This window comes from Dermacentor silvarum, chromosome 2 (genome assembly GCF_013339745.2).
Source record: "Dermacentor silvarum isolate Dsil-2018 chromosome 2, BIME_Dsil_1.4, whole genome shotgun sequence".
Lineage (NCBI taxonomy): Eukaryota > Metazoa > Arthropoda > Arachnida > Ixodida > Ixodidae > Dermacentor > Dermacentor silvarum.
The window spans coordinates 122,431,143-122,451,142 of record NC_051155.1 but is presented as its reverse complement, the minus strand read 5'-3'; the positions used below and the strand labels follow the sequence as shown (position 1 = coordinate 122,451,142).

General features: G+C 44.4%; 1 protein-coding gene across 1 annotated transcript in view; it reads right to left on the bottom strand.

Moving 5' to 3' along the window:
- LOC119441725 (UDP-glucose:glycoprotein glucosyltransferase 1-like) overlaps positions 1–20,000 on the bottom strand; it is a 196,616-nt gene that overhangs the window by 148,850 nt on the left and 27,766 nt on the right. The window contains 3 exon segments of the mRNA XM_037706328.2: positions 5,090–5,220; positions 16,767–16,852; positions 18,321–18,457. Coding sequence (XP_037562256.1) covers positions 5,090–5,220; positions 16,767–16,852; positions 18,321–18,454 — 351 coding nt within the window. The 5' untranslated portion in view covers positions 18,455–18,457.

The following is a 20,000-nucleotide window of genomic DNA, read 5'->3' as shown; positions in this document are numbered from 1 at the left end:
ATCAGCGCGGTTCGCCGAGTTAATGGGATTCTTCCAGCCCCGCGCTTGCTCCACATGTTACAGTATAGTACGCTTATTCATGCCCTTATTTTTTGATCACTTGCGCATGACGAGCCTCCCGAGACAGCATTCACATACTTAACCAGGACGCGGCCGCAGTGGCTTCCACACGCGCATGCAAATGTACACGCGCGAGTGCTCACGCTTGGGTGTATACGCTTCCGATGAGAGGTATAACAGCAAACGAATGGCCGCGCAAGCAAAATGACGTAGCTTATAAAATGCCGACAATATACAAGGCGGCAGATATGCAGCACAATTCACTTCACCCAATCACTCCTCGACACCGCAACCCATATAGTTATTTATCCCTCCCTCCTCTCCGGATAAGGGGAGCGAGCGAGGCGGTCCGAGACGCGTACTCCACATCAGCCAATCAGAACTTCAGCAGCAGACGAAATGGACATGTCCACTAAGTGGACACTCACAGAATATTATAACACCCCCACCCCCCTGGAGACGAGCGACTTCAGACTTCACTCGATAGTACCCACAATAGTAGATATCCCGTCGAAGAATCTGTCCCTTCAAACTTTCTCGACTTCTGCGTCCCGTAAACAAACGAAACTGGGCGTTCTGAATGCGAGTCAAGAGTCCCGCTTCATAGTGGACGCCGGCGTGAACGTATAGCATGCAACGTTGGGTGCAACACATCTGCGAAGCTGTGGTCGACTATCACGCGTCATAATGACGCCGAGACCCCTGGAGTCACTCAAGCGTCGGCTCTCGTCAAAGAACACCATCATTCAACATAAGTAATATACAAAAATTACCCCAACAGGCTTTCTCCCTCGTATGTACCGAGGCGCAACACGCTAGTGCATACCTGCCAAGTGCGAAGAAACTAATTCCGGGAGATCTTCCGACCGTGGAGGGGGGTTTAGTCGGTTACACCCCCCCCCCCCCCCTCCCGTCGTCTACATTTACAAGTACTGACAGGAGAACTTCATTACAATTTTATGTGCAGATATACAAATGACCACATGAACATCAAGGTCTCACTTTTGCAAGCATTTCGTTGTTGCTAGTTCTGTCTTAAACAATTCTTTAAAGTTTAATTAAATTCACGGGTCTTACGTGCCACAACCACCCTCTGATTACGAGGCACGCCGTAGCGAGCGACTCCGGATTAATTTGTACCACCTGGGGTTGTTTAACGTGCACCCAATGAACGGCACACGGGCGCTTTTGCATTTTCGCCGCCAACGAAATGCGGCCGCCGCGGCCGACATTTGATCCCGCGAACTCGTGCTTAGCAGCGCAATGCCACGGAGGGTGTTGAAAAATTATTGATATAATGATTGATTGTAAGAAATTACATTTAATTCTTTCACATTTTGCAAGGTGGACGTTTCCCAGCGACTTGAACGAGCGACACATAGACGAGCGACACTGTGTCCTCGTGTCTTTCACGATGTTAAATTGCCGTTCGCACTCTGCAATGCTCTCTGGTACCAACAAAATACCCAGCGTAACTTCGGCTGAGCACTACATTAAAAATACTTTATACTTTTTGCGCTAGCGCTCCTTGCTTTTGAAGTCATGACTGACCATAGGCCTACGCAATGCCAGATCGACTGACGCCTGAGGAGAACGATGGATAGTCTAGCGTTGCTGTTGGCGGAACACGGCATTCGCTTGCTAGCTTAATGAGGCTAGGGCCACTAGGGCACCCAACAACACCGTCAGAGTAAGCGGTTCTGCGGTTAACGAAATAGCGCACGTATAGGCTTTCTCTGCTACTTTCTTAACAATGTTTTCGCGATGAACTTCCATCTGGATTGGATTGGGTTGGCTTCTTTTTGCCAATGTGGCCTGACAAAGCGCTGGACGCGGATAGAAACGGGACCCAACTGAAATTTCCGGGAGATTTTCCTGTCAACCGTACAACCGGAAGGAATGGCCAAAATCAGGGAGTCTCCCGGCTAATCTCCTGGCTAATCCGGGAGACTCGGCAGGTATGCTAGTGGAAGGCTGCCACGTCAAAACAGCGCCATTATAGCTCGGCGCGGCTGATCATATCGTCGACCGTTTCGCCCTTAATACGAGAGAGAAGGATGCAGAGAAAAAGAAAAGAAAGTTGCAAATTAAGCAACGAGCACCCATGCTGCCGCGCCACCCGAAGCGATCGTTGCAGCATTCAAACTTCCTCGAGCACAGATGCCTAAACAAACAAAAACAACAAAGCGACAGACTTATATACGGCATTTACGCAAACCCAAGTGCGCACGCAGCATGCACCCTAATAGCCTCACAGCGCACACATAGAGAGACAAAGCATGTGCGCATGCCGTGTGTGGAAGCCAATTAAGTTAAAGAAAAGCGACACAGCTGTGTCCTATGCACACAGTTCGAAGAGCTTTGCGGCTGCCCCCCCCCCCCCCCCCCTTTTTTTTTTTTGTCGGTCGGAGGCCAGGCACATTTTCACGGAAGTTGCGTGTTCGGCGTACGCCATTTAAGAAAACGCATTGGTCGCGCGTAGCAAGGAATCGCCTCCACGTTCCAGTGGGCAGTTCAGGCCGATGCCGCAGTCTGACCTTGACAAAGACGTCCTGAGGTAACGGCATAGCCTCGTACGATCGAGAGCGAGCATGCTATACAGACAGGCCGAACGGCTTGCACAGCAGGCATTATACGGCAAGAGATCTGTCTCCTACATATGCATGGTGTACGTCGCCCGTTTCTACAAGATTTCCTACATAAAAAAAAGGAAGGAAAAAAGAAAACGCACTCGCGCCAACCAGCACACCTCGTTTCGGGAAAGCATTCATTCGTTAATTCCGTGTTGATTTCTTCTAACCTTTCTTCTAATCTTGATGCGCAGGAAATCTACGCATCATGAGGCATAGAATTGGAGGTCCGCACACGATCTCACAATAGGGATTTATAATGTTTTTTTTTTTATTGAGATAGCAATTATATCGACACTCCAGGCGCATTTCTGCCGCCGTCGCCACCGCCGTGATGTTCCATATACAGTCCAAGGGCGATAACATTATCGCCACGCGTCGATATGCTGCATGTGTGAGTGAAAGCTTGCGAGGGTGAGCCGACGATGGTGGCTCAATCCAACGCCACCAGATATCACAAATCCTGTTCACTCCGATCCATGACGTAATGCTAAACCGACTGCCATAAAATCTAATGGGAATGCTCCCGAGTAAACAGCGGTGATTTCAACGTCACCGCTTTCGTCACGCCAGACTTGGCAATGCAAATTTCGGGCCAGGTAGCATGACATCATGGATCGGAGTGAACAGGCCCTGTGCTATCTAGGTGATGTTGGTCAATCTCGCGCGCGCAAGGGAGGAAAGCGGAGAGGAAGCGCGCAGTCTTCCGTCACACGCAAGACACCGGATCGGGGGGCGTGCTATTCCGGCGGCGGCTGCATATGGCGCGGCCGCGCGGGCCCTATCTTGAAAGCGATCTGCGACGGGGACAGAGTGCACCAAGTGCTGATAGCTTCGTGTGCGCTGCGTTCTCGCCGCTTAGTTCGCGGTGAAGCGAGAGGCAGCACGAAAGTCAATTCGCTCGCTGCTGCTACCGCGCTTTCTCACTCCAGCGTTTTGACAGCGAGTGTGCGCGGTCATAGAGTGAGACGTGTTTCTCTATACGGCCAATAAAACTACTACCCTTACTTCATATAGCTGCCTACTACTTTGCTATCGCAATCGATGCTTCGCCTTTCGGGCGAGACTGCGGCTTTTTTACATAATAACTACAAGCATGATGGCGATGATGACAGCGGGCCTAGTTCGCATGTTGTGCCGCAGCGCGGCATGCCACGGCCGTCACGTTCCTTACTACATATAAGCAGCTGTCCAAAGGGTTAAGGGACCCACCCCCTTGGACCGTGGACGTCATTTGTTTCTGCATGGCGTCCTCACCGGGTCGCCGCAGCCGCGAATCGAACCAGCGACCTCGAGTTCACCAGCACAACCCCATCCACTGAGCCACGGTTGATGGTCAACGCTGCCTGTCGCAGTTCGTATATATACGGCTGCACACGTACACACGACAGGCAGAGCAGGAAACTCGCGTCTGACTAACGGTCGACGCTCTCCAGGCTCCGAATGGCATAACGAGGCGCCACAAAGCTGCAATATAAGTGGTCAGCGCGCACGCGTCTAACCTTGACCGAACATGCGGCCGCAAAGAGGAAAGCGCAGTTCGTCACCAGGCCGTGCAGGGGCCGACCCCATCCGCGTCATTACACAGCTGCAGGAGAGGTCTCGCTCTGCGAACTAGGCCTTATGGGGATCTGCCCACGCCAGTGCTACACAGTTATATACTCGGTCGCATCGTGCTTCATCGCGAACGCAGAGGAGGGCCACCGGTCCGAATGAAAACATACGGCAAACACCAAAAGCATCGCCCGGGCGAAGACGCGATATTCACCTACTACCGAGACCAAAGCGTGGACCGAGGGAACGAATGGTTCGTGCCGCAGCATGCAAGCTTCCATATGCATGCGATCTATTCTGGGTCCAGAAAAAAAAAAGTACCCCATACGGCTGATGTGGTGGGCCGGCTAGTGCCTTCCGTTTCAAGGTCATACAACGTGGTGGCGCAACCACCATCATTCTGCAGGCGTGAAAGAGCACGATAGGAAAGGCTAAAGCGCCTGGCTTATACGCGACAGCGTCAACCTTCCGCATCCCGGGACCATATCGACGCTATGGCGGGCCAGTTCAAGAAACCGTGGCCAGGGCGGCTCCCGCTTCGGCAGCCTGTCGCGATCTTCGCCGAGGACGCATCTGGGCTGTCACAATGTCAGAATTCCTTTCACTCTACTATCACCCATAGTTCACGGCCAGCCTACAGCGATGATTACATGGGCGGAGCGTCGCTCGGGCCACAGACGAAGCGCAAAACAGGAAAGGAAAGAGATTTAGATTATAAATGCTACACAATCCCGGCCCTGCTTAGATCAGGTTGCAGGTGACTCGCAACCAGTAGCGTGGCTTCGCTTGCCGTGCTGAAAGAAAATGTCAAACGCGAGTTCCTTGATGCATTTCCGTCGACTTACCTGCTGGAAGGTCTCGACGGCCGGCGAGTGGGCTCGCAGGGACAGCGACAGCTTCAGCAGCGCCAGCTTGGCCGGTGACAGGTGCTTGGAGGCCACCTCGAGCACGGTTTCATACTGCGCCTTCGGCGTGCCTGCACGATAACGTGGGAAACAGGCCGAGGAGACTCAAGGCAGTTCCTGCTAAAGTGCAACGCAGCAAAATGAATGCTAGTGGACCCAGAACTCCAAAGATAAGCAGTAATGTTCGCACAGCTTCACGTAACAGAGGAACTCAATGGAAAGAAACCTGAAGGCAAACACCTATGCATGAACTGAGCATGCCACCCAGACATATGGTAGCACAGCGTGCACAAGACTATTCTTGACTGTTTACTTTTTAGCGCACGAAAAGGGACGAGACCCAGAGGTACGACGCGGACACAGTGCTAACTTACAACAATTTTTTATTCTACGAAGCGGTACACACATATATAGGGAACAGACAGCAGCGCACGCATGCGCATATGTACTGGTTTTGAACACATAAGAGAGCAGCGTGACATGTGTAATGGAAAAGATGAGATCGAAGATGAAAAAGGTAACCATAAATAGCCAAAAAATTTTGTAGCTGCAAGATTAGGATGCTATCTCCATCATGCCACCCTCTGTACCTTGTTTAAAAAATCTAATTCTTTTTTTGAAAGATCAATTGAAGGCGCGCTAACACAAGCATTTCCCAAACTAGCGATCTTCGCCGCTTGAATAATCTCACGTGTTGTTTGCGTTGGGCTTCTTCCTATCACAGTGCACTGCTTATAAATGGAACTGCACCCATGCTTTCTGCACTGAAAAGCCAGATGGCCCACTCCTCCAGTTCGCACATTATTTGCGTGTTCACGCAGCCTATCATTTAAGCACCTTCCCGTTTGGCCGATGTATTTTTTACCACACAACAAGGGTAGTTCATACACGATATTGTTCTCACAATGAACATGGCCTTCCTTGTGCTTTGTCTGGCAACTGGGCTTCTCAGAACCACAATAGCTGGCCTTGCACAAGTTGGACAGCTTGATTGGCGTTGAAAAGATGACGCTTACATTTGCGTTATTGCCAATCTTCTTCAGCCTGTGTGAGATATCGTGGATGTACGGTATTATTGCGCATTTCTGCTTCCTTCGCACAATTTCCGGTGAAGCAAACTGCTCATCCTCTCGCCCGCGCTTCACAGTCTTAAGGAGACCTTCGGCCACAGCTGTGATGATATACTGCAGAAAACCAGCCTGTTTCAGGCGATCCTCTTGCGCAAGGAAACTGGAAAAACACTTGTGAGGACATGAGCGGCGAAGCGCATTCATTAGGGTTGACTTTGCGATGCCTCTCTTAACCAACTTAGAGTGGCCTGACGAAAATGGCAGTAGTGGCTTGTTCGCCCTCGGTTCATATGCCCAGCACACTTGGTCTCCCTCAAAAAACATTCTTATGTCGAGGAATTGTAAAGTACCATCCTGTGGCGTTTCATGCGTGACAGTAAGCGGTTGCAAACACTTGTTAAAAAGATCTAGCACTTGCGTAACATCAGGAAAAACCCTCCCGCTTGAACTTGAATCGAGAAGCACAAGGTGGTCGTCAACGTACCTATACACCTTCTTTACATTTGAGTTTTCTAATCTGGCATCCAGTATCCTGTTTACACGAGCAAGATAAACGTCACTTAATATTGGTGCAATACAGGAACCAATGCAAATTCTTTGTTTTTGGATAAACACTTCCATCCCACTTGGAGAATGTTGAGCGCAGATACATGGACAGTAGTTCAAGAAAACCCTGTGTAGATATGCAGATGGTGTTTACAAACTTGAGTTCATCGTAAGCATCAATAGCCTCTTGAACACATATTAATAACTCATCATGTGGCAGTGGATAATATAGATCTTTTACAGCTATCGATGCTTTTTACCGCTATTGATGCCATTTATAAGCAGTGCACGGTGATAGGAAGAAGCCCAACGCAAACAAAACGTGAGATTATTGAAGCGGCGAAGATCGCTAGTTTGGGGAATGCTTGTGTTGGCACGCCTTCAATTGATCTTTCAAAAAAAGAATTCGATTTTTTAAACAAGGTACAGAGGGTGGCGTGATGAAGATAGTATCCTAATCTTGCAGCTACAAACCTTTTTGGCTATTTATGGTTACCGTTTTCATCTTTGATCTATCTTTTCCATTACACATGTCAAGTTGCTGTCTTATGTGTTCAAAACCAGTAGATATGCGCATGCGTGCGCTGCTGTCTGTTCCCTATATATGTGCGTACTGCTTCGTAGAATAAAAAATTGTTGGAAGTTAGCGCTGTGTCCGTGTCGTACCTCTGTGTCTCGTCTTCGTGCGCTAAGAAGTAAAAAGTCATGGAATACCAACATGCCCAAACTTACGCTCTTTCAACTAATTCTTGGCTTGCCATACGTGCTTACGAATGCAATAACGTTCACTTCTTATGTGACTTTTTTACATTCAGAAAGGCATTGTGAAATGCTGCGTAGTCAATTAAAAAAAGTAATAAAGGAACTGCCTCATCATTGGTCCCAGAAGCAGAATGTCTGGCTGAGAAAAGGGGCAGATGGAATGACAGAGGAGGGTGCGTAATCAGTAGATGGAGTACTTCACTGCCCACCTCACTCCTATTTTTCGCTCGAAAACACACACACACACACACACATATAATATATATCTTCGCAGCCATTAGGTAGCATGGAGTTCTAACTCTGCGATAACTGATATTGGAAGCGAATGTGACCCAACACATGTATGAATATTGAAAATCAGTTCAGCAGAATCCCGCAAGGTTGAGGAAGGCTCATGAAATGGAAACTTGTCATCCACCCAAATGTAGCATGAAGCTACAAAGAAAACCCCCATATGCGTATCTCGGAAAGAAATATTCGCAGTAGAGGAAAAATTTGTCCCAGAACAGGACGACTTTTTCCTCAACTGCAAAGCTTTCTTTCCGAGAAATCCATATGGGTTTTCTTTGTAGTTTTGTGCTACATTCGTCTGAATGACAATTTTCACACATATGAAGTTACTTCTGATAGGCAACGACAGAGGGTGTGGTTTCTCACAAACAGGTTACATCACATGGCACATTGTGACATGAGAATGGACCCCTCAAAAGTATCATGTATCAAACAGCACCGACCAGGCGTTGCACCTTCCCACCCCTCTGCCTCAGCGAATGCTCCAATTAGGAAGTAGAATGCACATGCTCAGTGCCAGACTGCAGCTTGCCAATTCTGTCCAAGAAAGAGAATGCAGAAAAAAAAAAACACATATGGCGAAATTTCAGCTACTGCAGCAATGCCAGGCATTAAAGAAAGAAAAGGAAAAAGAAAGGCCTGCTGGGGCTTCTTTCCACTTCCAAGAAAAGGTTATTTGAACAGAATCCGAGATTGGAGCAAGCAGATGAAGTCACTGCTGCAGCTCAACTTGATCAAGGTTGAAGAAATGATGCAAAGATTTATTTTGTAAACATTAGTGTGTAAAGCTGTCAGAAGGAAGCAGCTGCACTGATTCTTTTGTTGATGTGGTGCTGTTGCTCTGGCAGCAGTTTTCCAGTGGCCACCTTGGCTTTTGGTCATCCTGACCCCACCCACTCCCAACACCACTGAGCACATGGCAAGACATCATGCGCAGCAAAAAGTCAAAATGCTCCGTAGGAACATGCAAAACGAGTGGAAGTTGGTTGGTGCTCAATATCATACCTGTTTATTTTCCTGTTTGCTGTACCTACTCTAAAAGTGGACACTCAAGTTCCCAGATGAGTTCACATTGCAAGACTCGCCTAACAATGGGGAATGGATGTTACCGCAATAATGACGGCATGTGCCATGTCTCTCTGACAAACGACAAAAATTGATCAGCAGTGGGTGAACAAGGGAAGCCTCTGCACAGAGACAATGCTTTTAACAATGCAACTTCTCTTCTTCAGCGTAGCTCTGACAAAGACATATCTTCTAAAATGTTCGCTCCGGGCTGAAGCCTCCCTTGTTTGTCCACAGCTGGTCAATTCAATTCTCCATCTTTCTATGACCCTTCCGTCATGTTTTGAAGAGACAAAATCGAAGCATAGATATGTACAATGCAATGCCAACAAAGATGTCTGGGATAAACAGACACAATGCAAACCTTCATGCACCAAACAGAAAGCGATGCTATCCACGTGCAACTATACTTGAGTTGCAGCCGTTTTCCATGAAAGTAGCGTTACATAAGAGCAATGAGAGCCACACACCAATGCAAGAACGTTCCAGCACACAACAAAATTAGCAATATCTGGCCACAACAAAGAGACTGATAGCTGCAACATAAACACTTCAATTGCACTGCACAAGCTATATATAGGCTGCATTCCTAGAACGAGCTTGAGAAAGAGAGAGAAGCCGGAAGCAGCAGCCGTCACCCAAGATAAGTTCATCTTGAGGACTTAGCTTGGACAGGACAGTGTCTAGATAGATGTACACCTTCAGATGCACAGAAGAAAACAGTGTGCTTCAGCACCTCGTGAAAAGGCAGGGACCAAACACATACGAGCGAGCAGGCACTCCAATCCTTGAGGGGAACGTGATACGCCGGTGCCAAAAATGGGACTGGGAGTGCATGTGCGAGGGACATAGCAAGACGAGACGAAACTAAGACACCCCTTGACGGCAAGAAATGAGCAAACACGGAACGCTACGCACAAAGCCACTGATGTTGTTTGCCCATCAAGGCAAACTGCAGAAGTGCAAGTCCTGGAGAAGCAACTGCTGTGCAAAACAGACGACACGTGCCTGTACTTATTTGCGGTACCAGGCATTCAGAGCAAGAGCTGAAAAGGGGTTGAATGCAAAGCACCAAAGAATAAGTGCAGCTGTCATGCTTGGCTGCTTTGTTGGGGCATTATTCAACATTGCTTATCATCGGCTCAGTGGGGACACAAATGAACCAGACAGTGTAGCTGAAAGAAAGAATGACAATATAAAAACAATAAATATCGTGCATACTCATGCAGTTAAGAACATGCACTGGGACTTTGTTGTTGGTTCATTCAATTTATATTATCATTCCAAAGTGTCTAAAAATTCAATAAAGCTTAATCAGGCTTGTTTTTTTCTTCGTCGTAATCAAGGTTTGGCAATTTGAAGAAATTTTTTACGTCTTTTACAGGCCAGCCCTTCAACTTTTGCTCATACCTACCACCCAAACTCCGCAAAACTTTGACACCTGCCTGCTAGTGCTTGAGCTACCAGGCTGCTTGACAAAGTGGCATGACTGTCATCATATGAGGTGAAGGGCATTCAAAGGAATACACGCAGCTAAGCATAAGCACGGTGACAGCATAGCTTAGCTTCACACACATTTACATTCACAAAGCAAGAAGAAAAAGATAACAAGCTGATTATTTATTTATGAAGCACTGTGCATACAAATGGCGAAAGAATGTGTCAGTATGCTGCTGGTGACACTTTCCATGAAGGAATGCAACTATATGACCAAAGTGGTGAGCAGCCTCAGGTGCACATAAGCAAGGAAGTGCGTGAGCAAGGGGCAAGAAATCAAGAACAACAACAATAAAAGAAACCGAACATATGCAAACTATCTGATGTTTGTTTTGTCAAATATGCACTAAACTGCACAATAGATGAGCGCTGTATCAGTCTGTTCGAGTAAAGCGTCAGTTTAAATGAACATTTTTTTTTCCTTTCTGAAGTCTTTCGTGGTGCTGTTTTGCATAATGCATTTCATAAGAAGAGCCCGAGCTGCCACGTTAGAGCCTACAGGCACTGGTTACGCATCTCTTCTAAGAGATATAAATAGGAGTGCCACCAGGTGCGGATCCAGAGGGGCCTTCATCGAAACATGCAGAGAACGGGGAATGACTCGTTGCACGCTCAATTCTGTTTGCTCTAAAGTGGCAGCATGTCTTAGGGCAGGGCCTCAAGGCGCAATCCCCTCCCCCCTTCAATTTGATCCACCAGTGAGTACCACTGTGACTGTTGATGAATATGGCACACCAGTGCTTCAACATATAACCTACACTGCATAAAGAAAAATATGAAATAAAAGAGAAATACCTCTCAAAGCATATAAAAAGCTACAGTTTAGCAACCTTTACAGTAATAAAGAACACAGAGAGAGAGAGATAACTGAGGAAAAAAGTACTACGCAGAATCAATGCACATCTTGCAATCTATGTGAAGCTACGTTTTCGTGAAGTGGTTAATCAAATGCTATAAATTTGGCCATTTCACTCCTGCGTCTTTGGTTCAAAGGAAACGGGGGCGCGCGCATGTGCTATTGAGCATCGGTGCTATGCAATGTGGCACACACGACGATCAGCTCAGTGAGCTAGTTGCCGTTGGCACGATAAAAGTATACGCGCAATTTCGGTTAGAACATCGGGCTGCTGTGCTGAGAAACCGAGGTTCAATTCAGCCCCTAATTCATTTCTTTCTTTAAGTGTGAGCTATTCAGCAAGCTGTTCAGCAGCGAGCTAATCTGTACCTCCGCCCTAAAAACAGACATCGCAGTTCTGTAAACTGTATCCGTTAGAGAATCCAAAGCGAACAAAACTGATATACGAACTTACAGCTTACATGAGTTGGTTACAATGCTTTAAAGGGTTTTACAAAAATTCCACTCACAAATTAGTGGTATATTTAAGGTGGGAGGCCACACACACACACACACACAAAAAAAAGCTTTTTCTAGATAAACAGCCAGGATTGACATAACGGTTCCTTTTTTCTGAATAAGCATGTTTTACTTAACTTATTCAGCTATTTAAAGTGCACAAAATGGGTCATTTTATTTTTCGGAAGGTAATTTTTGTCATGTGTTAAAAGAGTTAGTCGTAGTAGTAGCTAAGTGTGGGACCTATGCAATGAACTAGGATAAAGGTAATGCGATAAATATTAGGGAAGTAATGTTTGAAAAACGATGCAAAGCGAAAACAACTGCCCATTTGGACCAATTTTATTTCAAAATGATATGTAAATTCAAAAATATTGCATCAATTTCTTTTATTCTAGTTTGTTACACACATCTCTGTGTGAGGAATGAATGTGCAAAATTTTGTTTCACAATATTAATTCATAAAAAGTTATCAAAGTCTGTGTAACATGAGGTGGAGCAAAATATTTTGAGAAAAACGTAGACAAAATGTTTCAAACCACATGAATGATGTCAAAAACAAACACATAGAGGCCTAAGATGAACCAGCATCATAGCTGGGGCCCTCATGAGATTCACTAGAGTCTCCTTTCGTTCGTGTGGCTGCTTGTAGAGAACATAAAACGAAATAGCAATTTGAATATTATTTACATGAAAGAAATAGTACTGATTTCCGGAACCAATGCAATGTGGTTTTGGTTTCGCAATAGAAGGGTATGGGTTGGAAAACTAGCTGCCACTCCCAAAGTAATGATGATAGAAAGATAGAAAGTTTCTTTCAGAGTGTTTCTGAGCAACATGTTTCCGAGTGTTTGGGCATATATGAAATGTAAAAAAAAAAAAAAAAATCAATATTGTGCAAGAAAATTGACTTTTGAATTGAATGTGGCCTGAAGAGGGGTGTAAAACACATCAATTTTGCTGGCTTTATATGTATTATTAGGAGCTGTTTACAGAATTGTGATATCTTTTTTTTTTCCTTCATTGCTGAGTTCGAGTTGTAAACATGATAGCATTATTAAAAAAAAAATTTGAATGCAACAAACCTCACCAAATTTGGTGCAGCGGTGTCCGAGAAAAACAATTTCTCTAATACCACGTATTTAGATAGGAGCCCCCAAGCTAAAGCTTCCTCTTAAGGAAATAACGCAAGACATAGAGTAAAACAAAAACCCTTAATAAGGAACATGCCGATTAAAAGCAATAGCAGCAAATACTATGATCAACATAAACATGTATATTGAGAACCAGATGGGTTTCGGTTGTTCTGTGGCAAGAGACAAGATATGAAGAGACAAAAGCACTGGTGTAGAAAGAGCCATGCCAAAAATAGGCTACAGGTTCGATAGGCACCTTCCCGGACATTGCACAACAAGTGAAATACTACAGCCAACGGCCCCGAAGAGTGATAGGAGTGTGTCTGGCAAGGTGCCATTCAGCCAATGAGTCAAGGGCAGGCCACGCAGAAAAAGAGCTTCCTTGAATTCAATACAATTACGCTCCCCTTACCCCATCATGCATCCTAACATTCACAGGTATACTTTGGCCCAATTATCAGATCTAACCTGACAACTTGGTATACAAAAGGGGCGGGGCACTCGCAATGACCAAGACAAGCTTTGATGGTAATCATGCACTACACCGCACTGCAATCATTTCCTCCTACCCAACCTTCTCTCCCCCAGGAAGCTGACCGTCTTTTTTTGCTTTTGTTAGTTTCTTGTAGCTTGAAAGAATGGCTGAAAATGTATCCCCTAGTGCTTTCGACAGGAGTAAGAAATTTCTCTTAATACTGTCACTGATGTTGTCAAAAACTGAAAGTCAGTCAGTGCTATAAAAAATCTATTGATGCAATAATTCAATAATTTAAGACACTAAAACACAATTCACATTGCTGATGACAAGGTGACAGAAGGCAGTGCAGTTCCTGAGGCCTTGCATGACAGCAGTCAGAGTCAATGTACAGACTTTATTACACAAGGCTTTGCACATCTAGGCAGAACAATGTCATGCGAAATAGTGGCTGCTTTGTAAAAGTCAATGTATTTTTTTTTAATGAAAGCTGCAACCAGGCTTACAACAATAAATCTATGCTTGAAACATGGCTTAATTAAACAAAGCCCACTTAAAACAAAATATTGGAACATACTTGACAGCCATTTACAGCTGCAATGTAAAGCCAAATGCGTGCAGTGCCCTTTTATGTTTCCCTAGCACTGAAAAACGAAAATGAAGCCCTTCATTTCTTTAGTGTTTAAAGCATGCTGGCCCTACTACACCAGAATTTGTTGGCTTTATTCACTTTTACAGCAGTCTCTAGGAGTCAAGATGTCCAACATCTGTTGATGCAGTTCATGTAAGCTCAAAGCAGGGGCAGTAGAGGGGAAGCCTTCCACAACTCGCAACGCAACAAAGCGCACAGCAGGGCACAAAAACAAAGGTGGCAGCTACAATGCCGTGCCCAACAGAGTGACGATCACACCTGTCACATGTGTTAAAAAAGAAACAATGGGGTATTGCTGTTACATGACCACCCACTGAAGCTGCCTGAAAAACTAGGTCAGAGGACTGCCAGAGCATAAACAAGCACACCACTCTGCGTAGGCGACAGCTGCCTGGTGTACCTACACCAGGCTGACGTCACCACTGACGACAAGACGTCAAAATAAGCTGAAGAATACACAACAAACAAAAGCTGCCACACGCTAACCAAACCCTTTCTTTTGTTGACACCTGTTCAGTTTCCCTGAAATAAACACAGGTGAACAAACCGCCAGGTCAGCCTTCTGTCATTATTGCCAGAATGCTGTTCACTGCGACAGTTCCCACGTTGGACATAACGCACCATGTTTTTGACGAGTGCAAAAATGTAACTAGGACAGACTATATGTGAAGTTCTTCAAATACGTATTTCAACAGGTTGGCTAGCACAACATGACAGATGAAATCTAATGGGAACGTGTGCACTCAGCCAGAAAGAAGTTTACAAAGAACACTCTTAGTATGTGGGCCATAACTAAAGGAGACAGCCTCTTGGTGCACTGGTGACTGGCAATACTAGCACTGGTAAAGAAAAGGCAGTGTAGACTCTAAACAGTTCACTAACCCAACTTCTTTAACGAATAACAGACCATTCGCAGAAATGTTGCTGTGCATGTGCGAGAAAGGTATTTTCCAACCGAAATACTCTTGACACCACAGACTAGTAGAACGAAGTATTGTTTCCATTAAACAGCTTTGCCTCTGCTACCACCAGGCCCTGCAATTGCCTCTACATTGCAAGGGTTCGGCGGTAGAAAATTCTATTTAATTCTACAATACATTCCCGCTCTGTGGCAAGGTGCCGGGTGTGGGGCAACTAGACGACCCAAAATTTTGCAGTTCTCCGAAAGCCTCTATCTTACGCTTCCTCCCTAAGGGAAGTTAAAGGAGGGGGGGGGGGGGGGGGGTGGATGAGGGGAGGGAACCACACTTAAAAAAAAAAAAAAGTTTTGTCAGCTGAAGAAAGTTTTTGGTAAAAAACCACCCTTGCATGGCAGGCGACTTACATACTTTTGCAAATGATTTTGCACGATATACACCACTGTGAAAATCCATCATCTAAATATGGGATGGGGATAGAGTCTGCCTCAACTGAATTAAAGTTTCTTTCAGCAGATTCCTGTGCAAATCTCTGCAAGTTGAGCATCAAGAACCCACAAAATGAAATGTGAACATTCGCATGAGTGTTTAGTTTCAATAACCTCTCAAATCAAAACAACCTCTCCACAAACAGAAAAAGGAGCAGAAGATAAGCAGCCAAACTCTGCACAGGAAGTTGCCGTAAATGAGCAGTGAACAGGCATCCCCCTCTAGTGGCACAGGAAGTGCCGAGTGGGCGTGAAAAAAGCATTGACCTTGCCCTTGCAAAACTGACAATCTGTGACAATCTGCCTTCCCTTTTGATACCTCTTGTTTATGAAGTTCTCTCCCTGTAGCACCAGCAGCCCTCGAATGCTTAGTTATACACAGCACCAGAAGCATTGTTTAGCTGAAGAATTCATTCTAGCAAAACATCTTAACTGAACAATTTTGCGTTCCATTACTGCTCAACCTTATCTAATCTAATGCTTCCAGGAAGAAAAAACAACAAAAGAACAGGAAGGGATAAAGAAAGAAAAATCGATTACGATGTACTGCCCTGTAATTCAGCTATTTTAATCTATGTCCACAAGAGATGCACTGTGGCTCTCAAGTCATCTTGAAATTAAACAGTTCTACAAGAACTAGATTATTGGTAATAAATTCGCTAACCTGCTGCACTACTGTTTTAACAGATTAATCATAAGATAATGTTAAATAAGACTAAGTAAGCTCAACACATGACAGTTCAAGAAAACGGGTTTATGTGAATTAGTGTACCTTTATGGCTGGACGAGCAAAAGCACATAAGAGTGTTAACAAGGATACAAGTCAAACAACTTGTTACTCATCAATCACTGTTAAAAGCACTATTGTTTGTGTGAAATTAAAATGGTAAAGGCTTGAAATGGGACACATAGCGAACAGAGAGCACTGTGTGTGTGTTACAGGGACGGTGTCTGATCGCCTATTCCTCTTACTCATCGTTATTTCCTTCTTTTGCTATCGACTGTGCCAGTATATATTCCGCGGTTATGACGAATTAACCTTGTTGTGAGTCAGCGCCATGTCTGTGTCCTCATTTTACTGGTGTTCCCGTCTTTCCTTGCTATTTTAAATTCCAAATATGAAATTGCACAACTTCTAAAGCAGCATCCTGATGAATGTCCCATGCGAAACAAGAAAAAAAAACGAAAAAAAAAAAAATCTAAATTCCTTTAACATGACATGGCATAAAGACTTCCCAAACAAGCTACTAAGTAGAAGGAAATGAACATGCAAATGAAGAAGCATTAAGGTTAAAATGTTCACGATGCAGACATGCAAAAATGTTTTGCACATGTGGGGGAAAGTAAACAATGATATGACTCACTGTTAGAGAATGCAGCAAGGTCCAGTTGTTGAAAGTCATTCACGTAACGCCAGAAGTAGTCACTACTTTCCTCGGCAAAGAATTCACTAAAGAAAGAAAAAGCAAATATGCACCATATATATTTTTTTCTTTTCTGCTCCAAACCAATGTTTAATGTTTGAGAGAGACAAATGAGGCTTGGACCTTAAATGGGATTGAATGCATACTAGTTGCGACATACTTCAAAGACTGTGTTAGCACTACAAAGGCTTACTACGCAGGCTTAAAAGGATACAGAGACAAAAGCATATTCAAAAACTAAATTTATTAAAAAATATCACATTAAATATAAAACAATGAGAAAAGAGAAATAACATTACATGAAAAGAAACAAGACAGGATAAACTAGCAACATACATAAGGCATGTGTGTTCTGAATGTGTAAGGTGATTTAAAATTATTTTTTTCCCCCCCAAGTATTGCGTGTTCTACAGCCTGCCCATTTCATACCCTGACCAATGCCTAGGACTCTAAAGCTGAAAAAAAATTCTGCTTTTTTGGAGTTCAATGTCTATAAGTGCTTGCGTCCAGGTGTACACAAAGTGTCAAACAAGTGACAAAATGGTTGACACGATGCCCACAAGTATGAGTCAATTCTGTCTGCCACAAACCAACTGACACATTTCCGCTCTACAAAGCCCTCAGCTTTTAATAAATCTGAGCAGTTCACCTAACTTATGACCAAATAAGCTCTTAAATCAGAGCATTTCTTTGGTGCAGTAGATGGAAATAAATGCTTGCATGGTTATGCTAAAAAGCAATGCACGGAACATTAATTACAGCATCAGAACAGAACAATTGCATTGCACAGAGGCTTCTAGTCTGCTTGCTTTTATTAATAAGAGCGACAATAGCAAAGTATTTGTGAGCACTAAGTTACAGCTGATAGCCATTCCATAGCCTCATGCTAATCTATACATGAGGTAGGGTAAAAAAAAAATTGCTCTTTAACCCATAGAACGGAACCTTGGCATTGTGCAACCAGCTTGGAAAATTCTAAAGCCCCCTCTACCAAGTATATTACATTGAACCAATCCATGCTTATCTATGTTTCTGGTAAGTTATGTTGGAAAACTTAGACTAAAAGAAAAGAGATCATCTGTAAATACAGTTCTTCCTTTGAAGAATAGTATCAGCATTTCAACATAAAGCGATTCTGGACAGAAAAATTCACAAGTGTAGCTGTGATGAAAAGTTAATGAGAGCAGTGACAAGTCTTGTGCACTCCTCTTCTTCTGAACAACACTCCACAGGCTAAAAAAGGAAAATACTTAAGCAGCCAGATTACTTAAGAAATGAAGACCTGGCCTTTCTTTCTTTTTTTTTTCCGTTTTTTGATGTTATGCTTATCGTTGCAGCAGGCAGACTGAGTGTAACATGTTGCCTAATCCACTTGACACAGTGTCGAGGAGATAAGATGAAAGCCAGACTGGCCAAAAAAGAAAAGAGAGAGAAGACCTTGTGAGACCGGCAATAGAGCAGAGCTGAAGTGAAAACAATGTCTAGACCACTCACCTGGCTTCTAGGTGAAGAGGTGTGTTGCTCCATTTAGAGTCCAATGTGACAGAGATAGCTTTCTGAGGTGCACATTGCACGACAGCGACGATTGCACTCGAGATGCCCAGTAGTAAGACAGGCAGATTCCGCATGGTCTGCACAGATGAGAACAAAAAAATATGCATAGTCAACAACTAGCTGCGGTTAACAAAAACATTGGGTGTGAGAGAATCCACAGTAGGGGGCTAAATTTTAATTTGATTAGCTGGGATTTCTGAACAAACATTAAAATCTAAGCACGCAAACATTTTTTTCATATCACTCTCATGAGAATGCAGCCACCATGACTCAGAATCAAACTAGTGCTTTTGTGCTCAGATTCGAAATTCTACAGCCTACAGCTGATTTGATATTGATAACCTACTATACTCCCCAGTATTGCTAAGGCTGATGACCCTGCTCACTAAACTCTGACAACAGTACATGCAAGAGAGTGAATACAGAACTAAAATAACAAACAGTGCTATCTTAAAACGTATGTCTTGCTCCAGTGTTTTCGTCATTCAGCCCCATGTTTCGGCTAATAATTTAGCAGCTAACATTTCACACCAGTGCCGCTTACATCAAATAAAATTCAAGATTAAACCATCTGCTCCCCACACTCCATATCAGCTGGTTGACGGCCTCATTTGTAGTACCATGATGTCTTGCTTTCTACGCACGCTTTGTCATGTTATGCCAGTGTATTGCCTATTGAACAGCATGCCTGTTTAAAATTCTACTACGTGCTACCTGTATTGTGCATCCACTTTACTTAAGTCCTTTCTTTTGCAATCCTGGTGAATGCAAGTTTACGTGCATTTTGAGATTTGACATGCTGGCATAAATTTCTCCGATGTAATCGTACGCTTACATACATATCTACTGCAGGTGACTTCAAAAGGGAAACCAATGAGATCACTTGCCTAAGTGAGGTCACATGGCCATTCTAGGTAGGATTGGTAGGGGCGGGAAAAAATGTGCAGAATGGTGTCACCGTAATTGGCAGAGATGCAAAATCTAAAATATGTTGTAAATTACAGGGTTAGTGCAAGGAAAACACGGCGAATGCGGGAGATGGCAATTCAAGACGATGAGCAACACGAGAACAAGGTGAGAGCAGGAGCCAACGTTTCAACAAGTGGACTTGTCTTCTTCAAGGTGACATATGCTCTCCTCGGCACAGTATATATAGGTAGGGTTCTTCTAAAGGGGAGAGAAGATAAGGCGGGTGGGTGAGGTAACGAGCGAGAGAGTGTTAGCGGTGAGGGTGTAGAATTGAAAAGGAAGATAATGTGCTACTGATAGTCGATGGAGGAATTTGAGGCAGCGCCGTGTGTTAGCCGATTGACGTACCATTGTAGGTTTCTCTTTTCATGGAAGGGGCCCGGACGACGGGGAGGGAGGGGGGAGGGGCGGTATTTGCTCCGCTAGAGGTCAGTGAACTATTGTGACCCGTAATTATTTTAGGGTCTATCCACTACAGCCCTGCGGTGGTCCTTTAAACATGGGGATAAAGCACTATTGCGACACCATCTAACTGGATGGATGGTCATGAAAGGGTATGCATTGCTTGTTTGCCAATAAAGACATTCGATTTTCAGGTAAGCGTGAACACATTGATTGATTTGCTGATAAAGACTTCTAATTTGCAGGTGA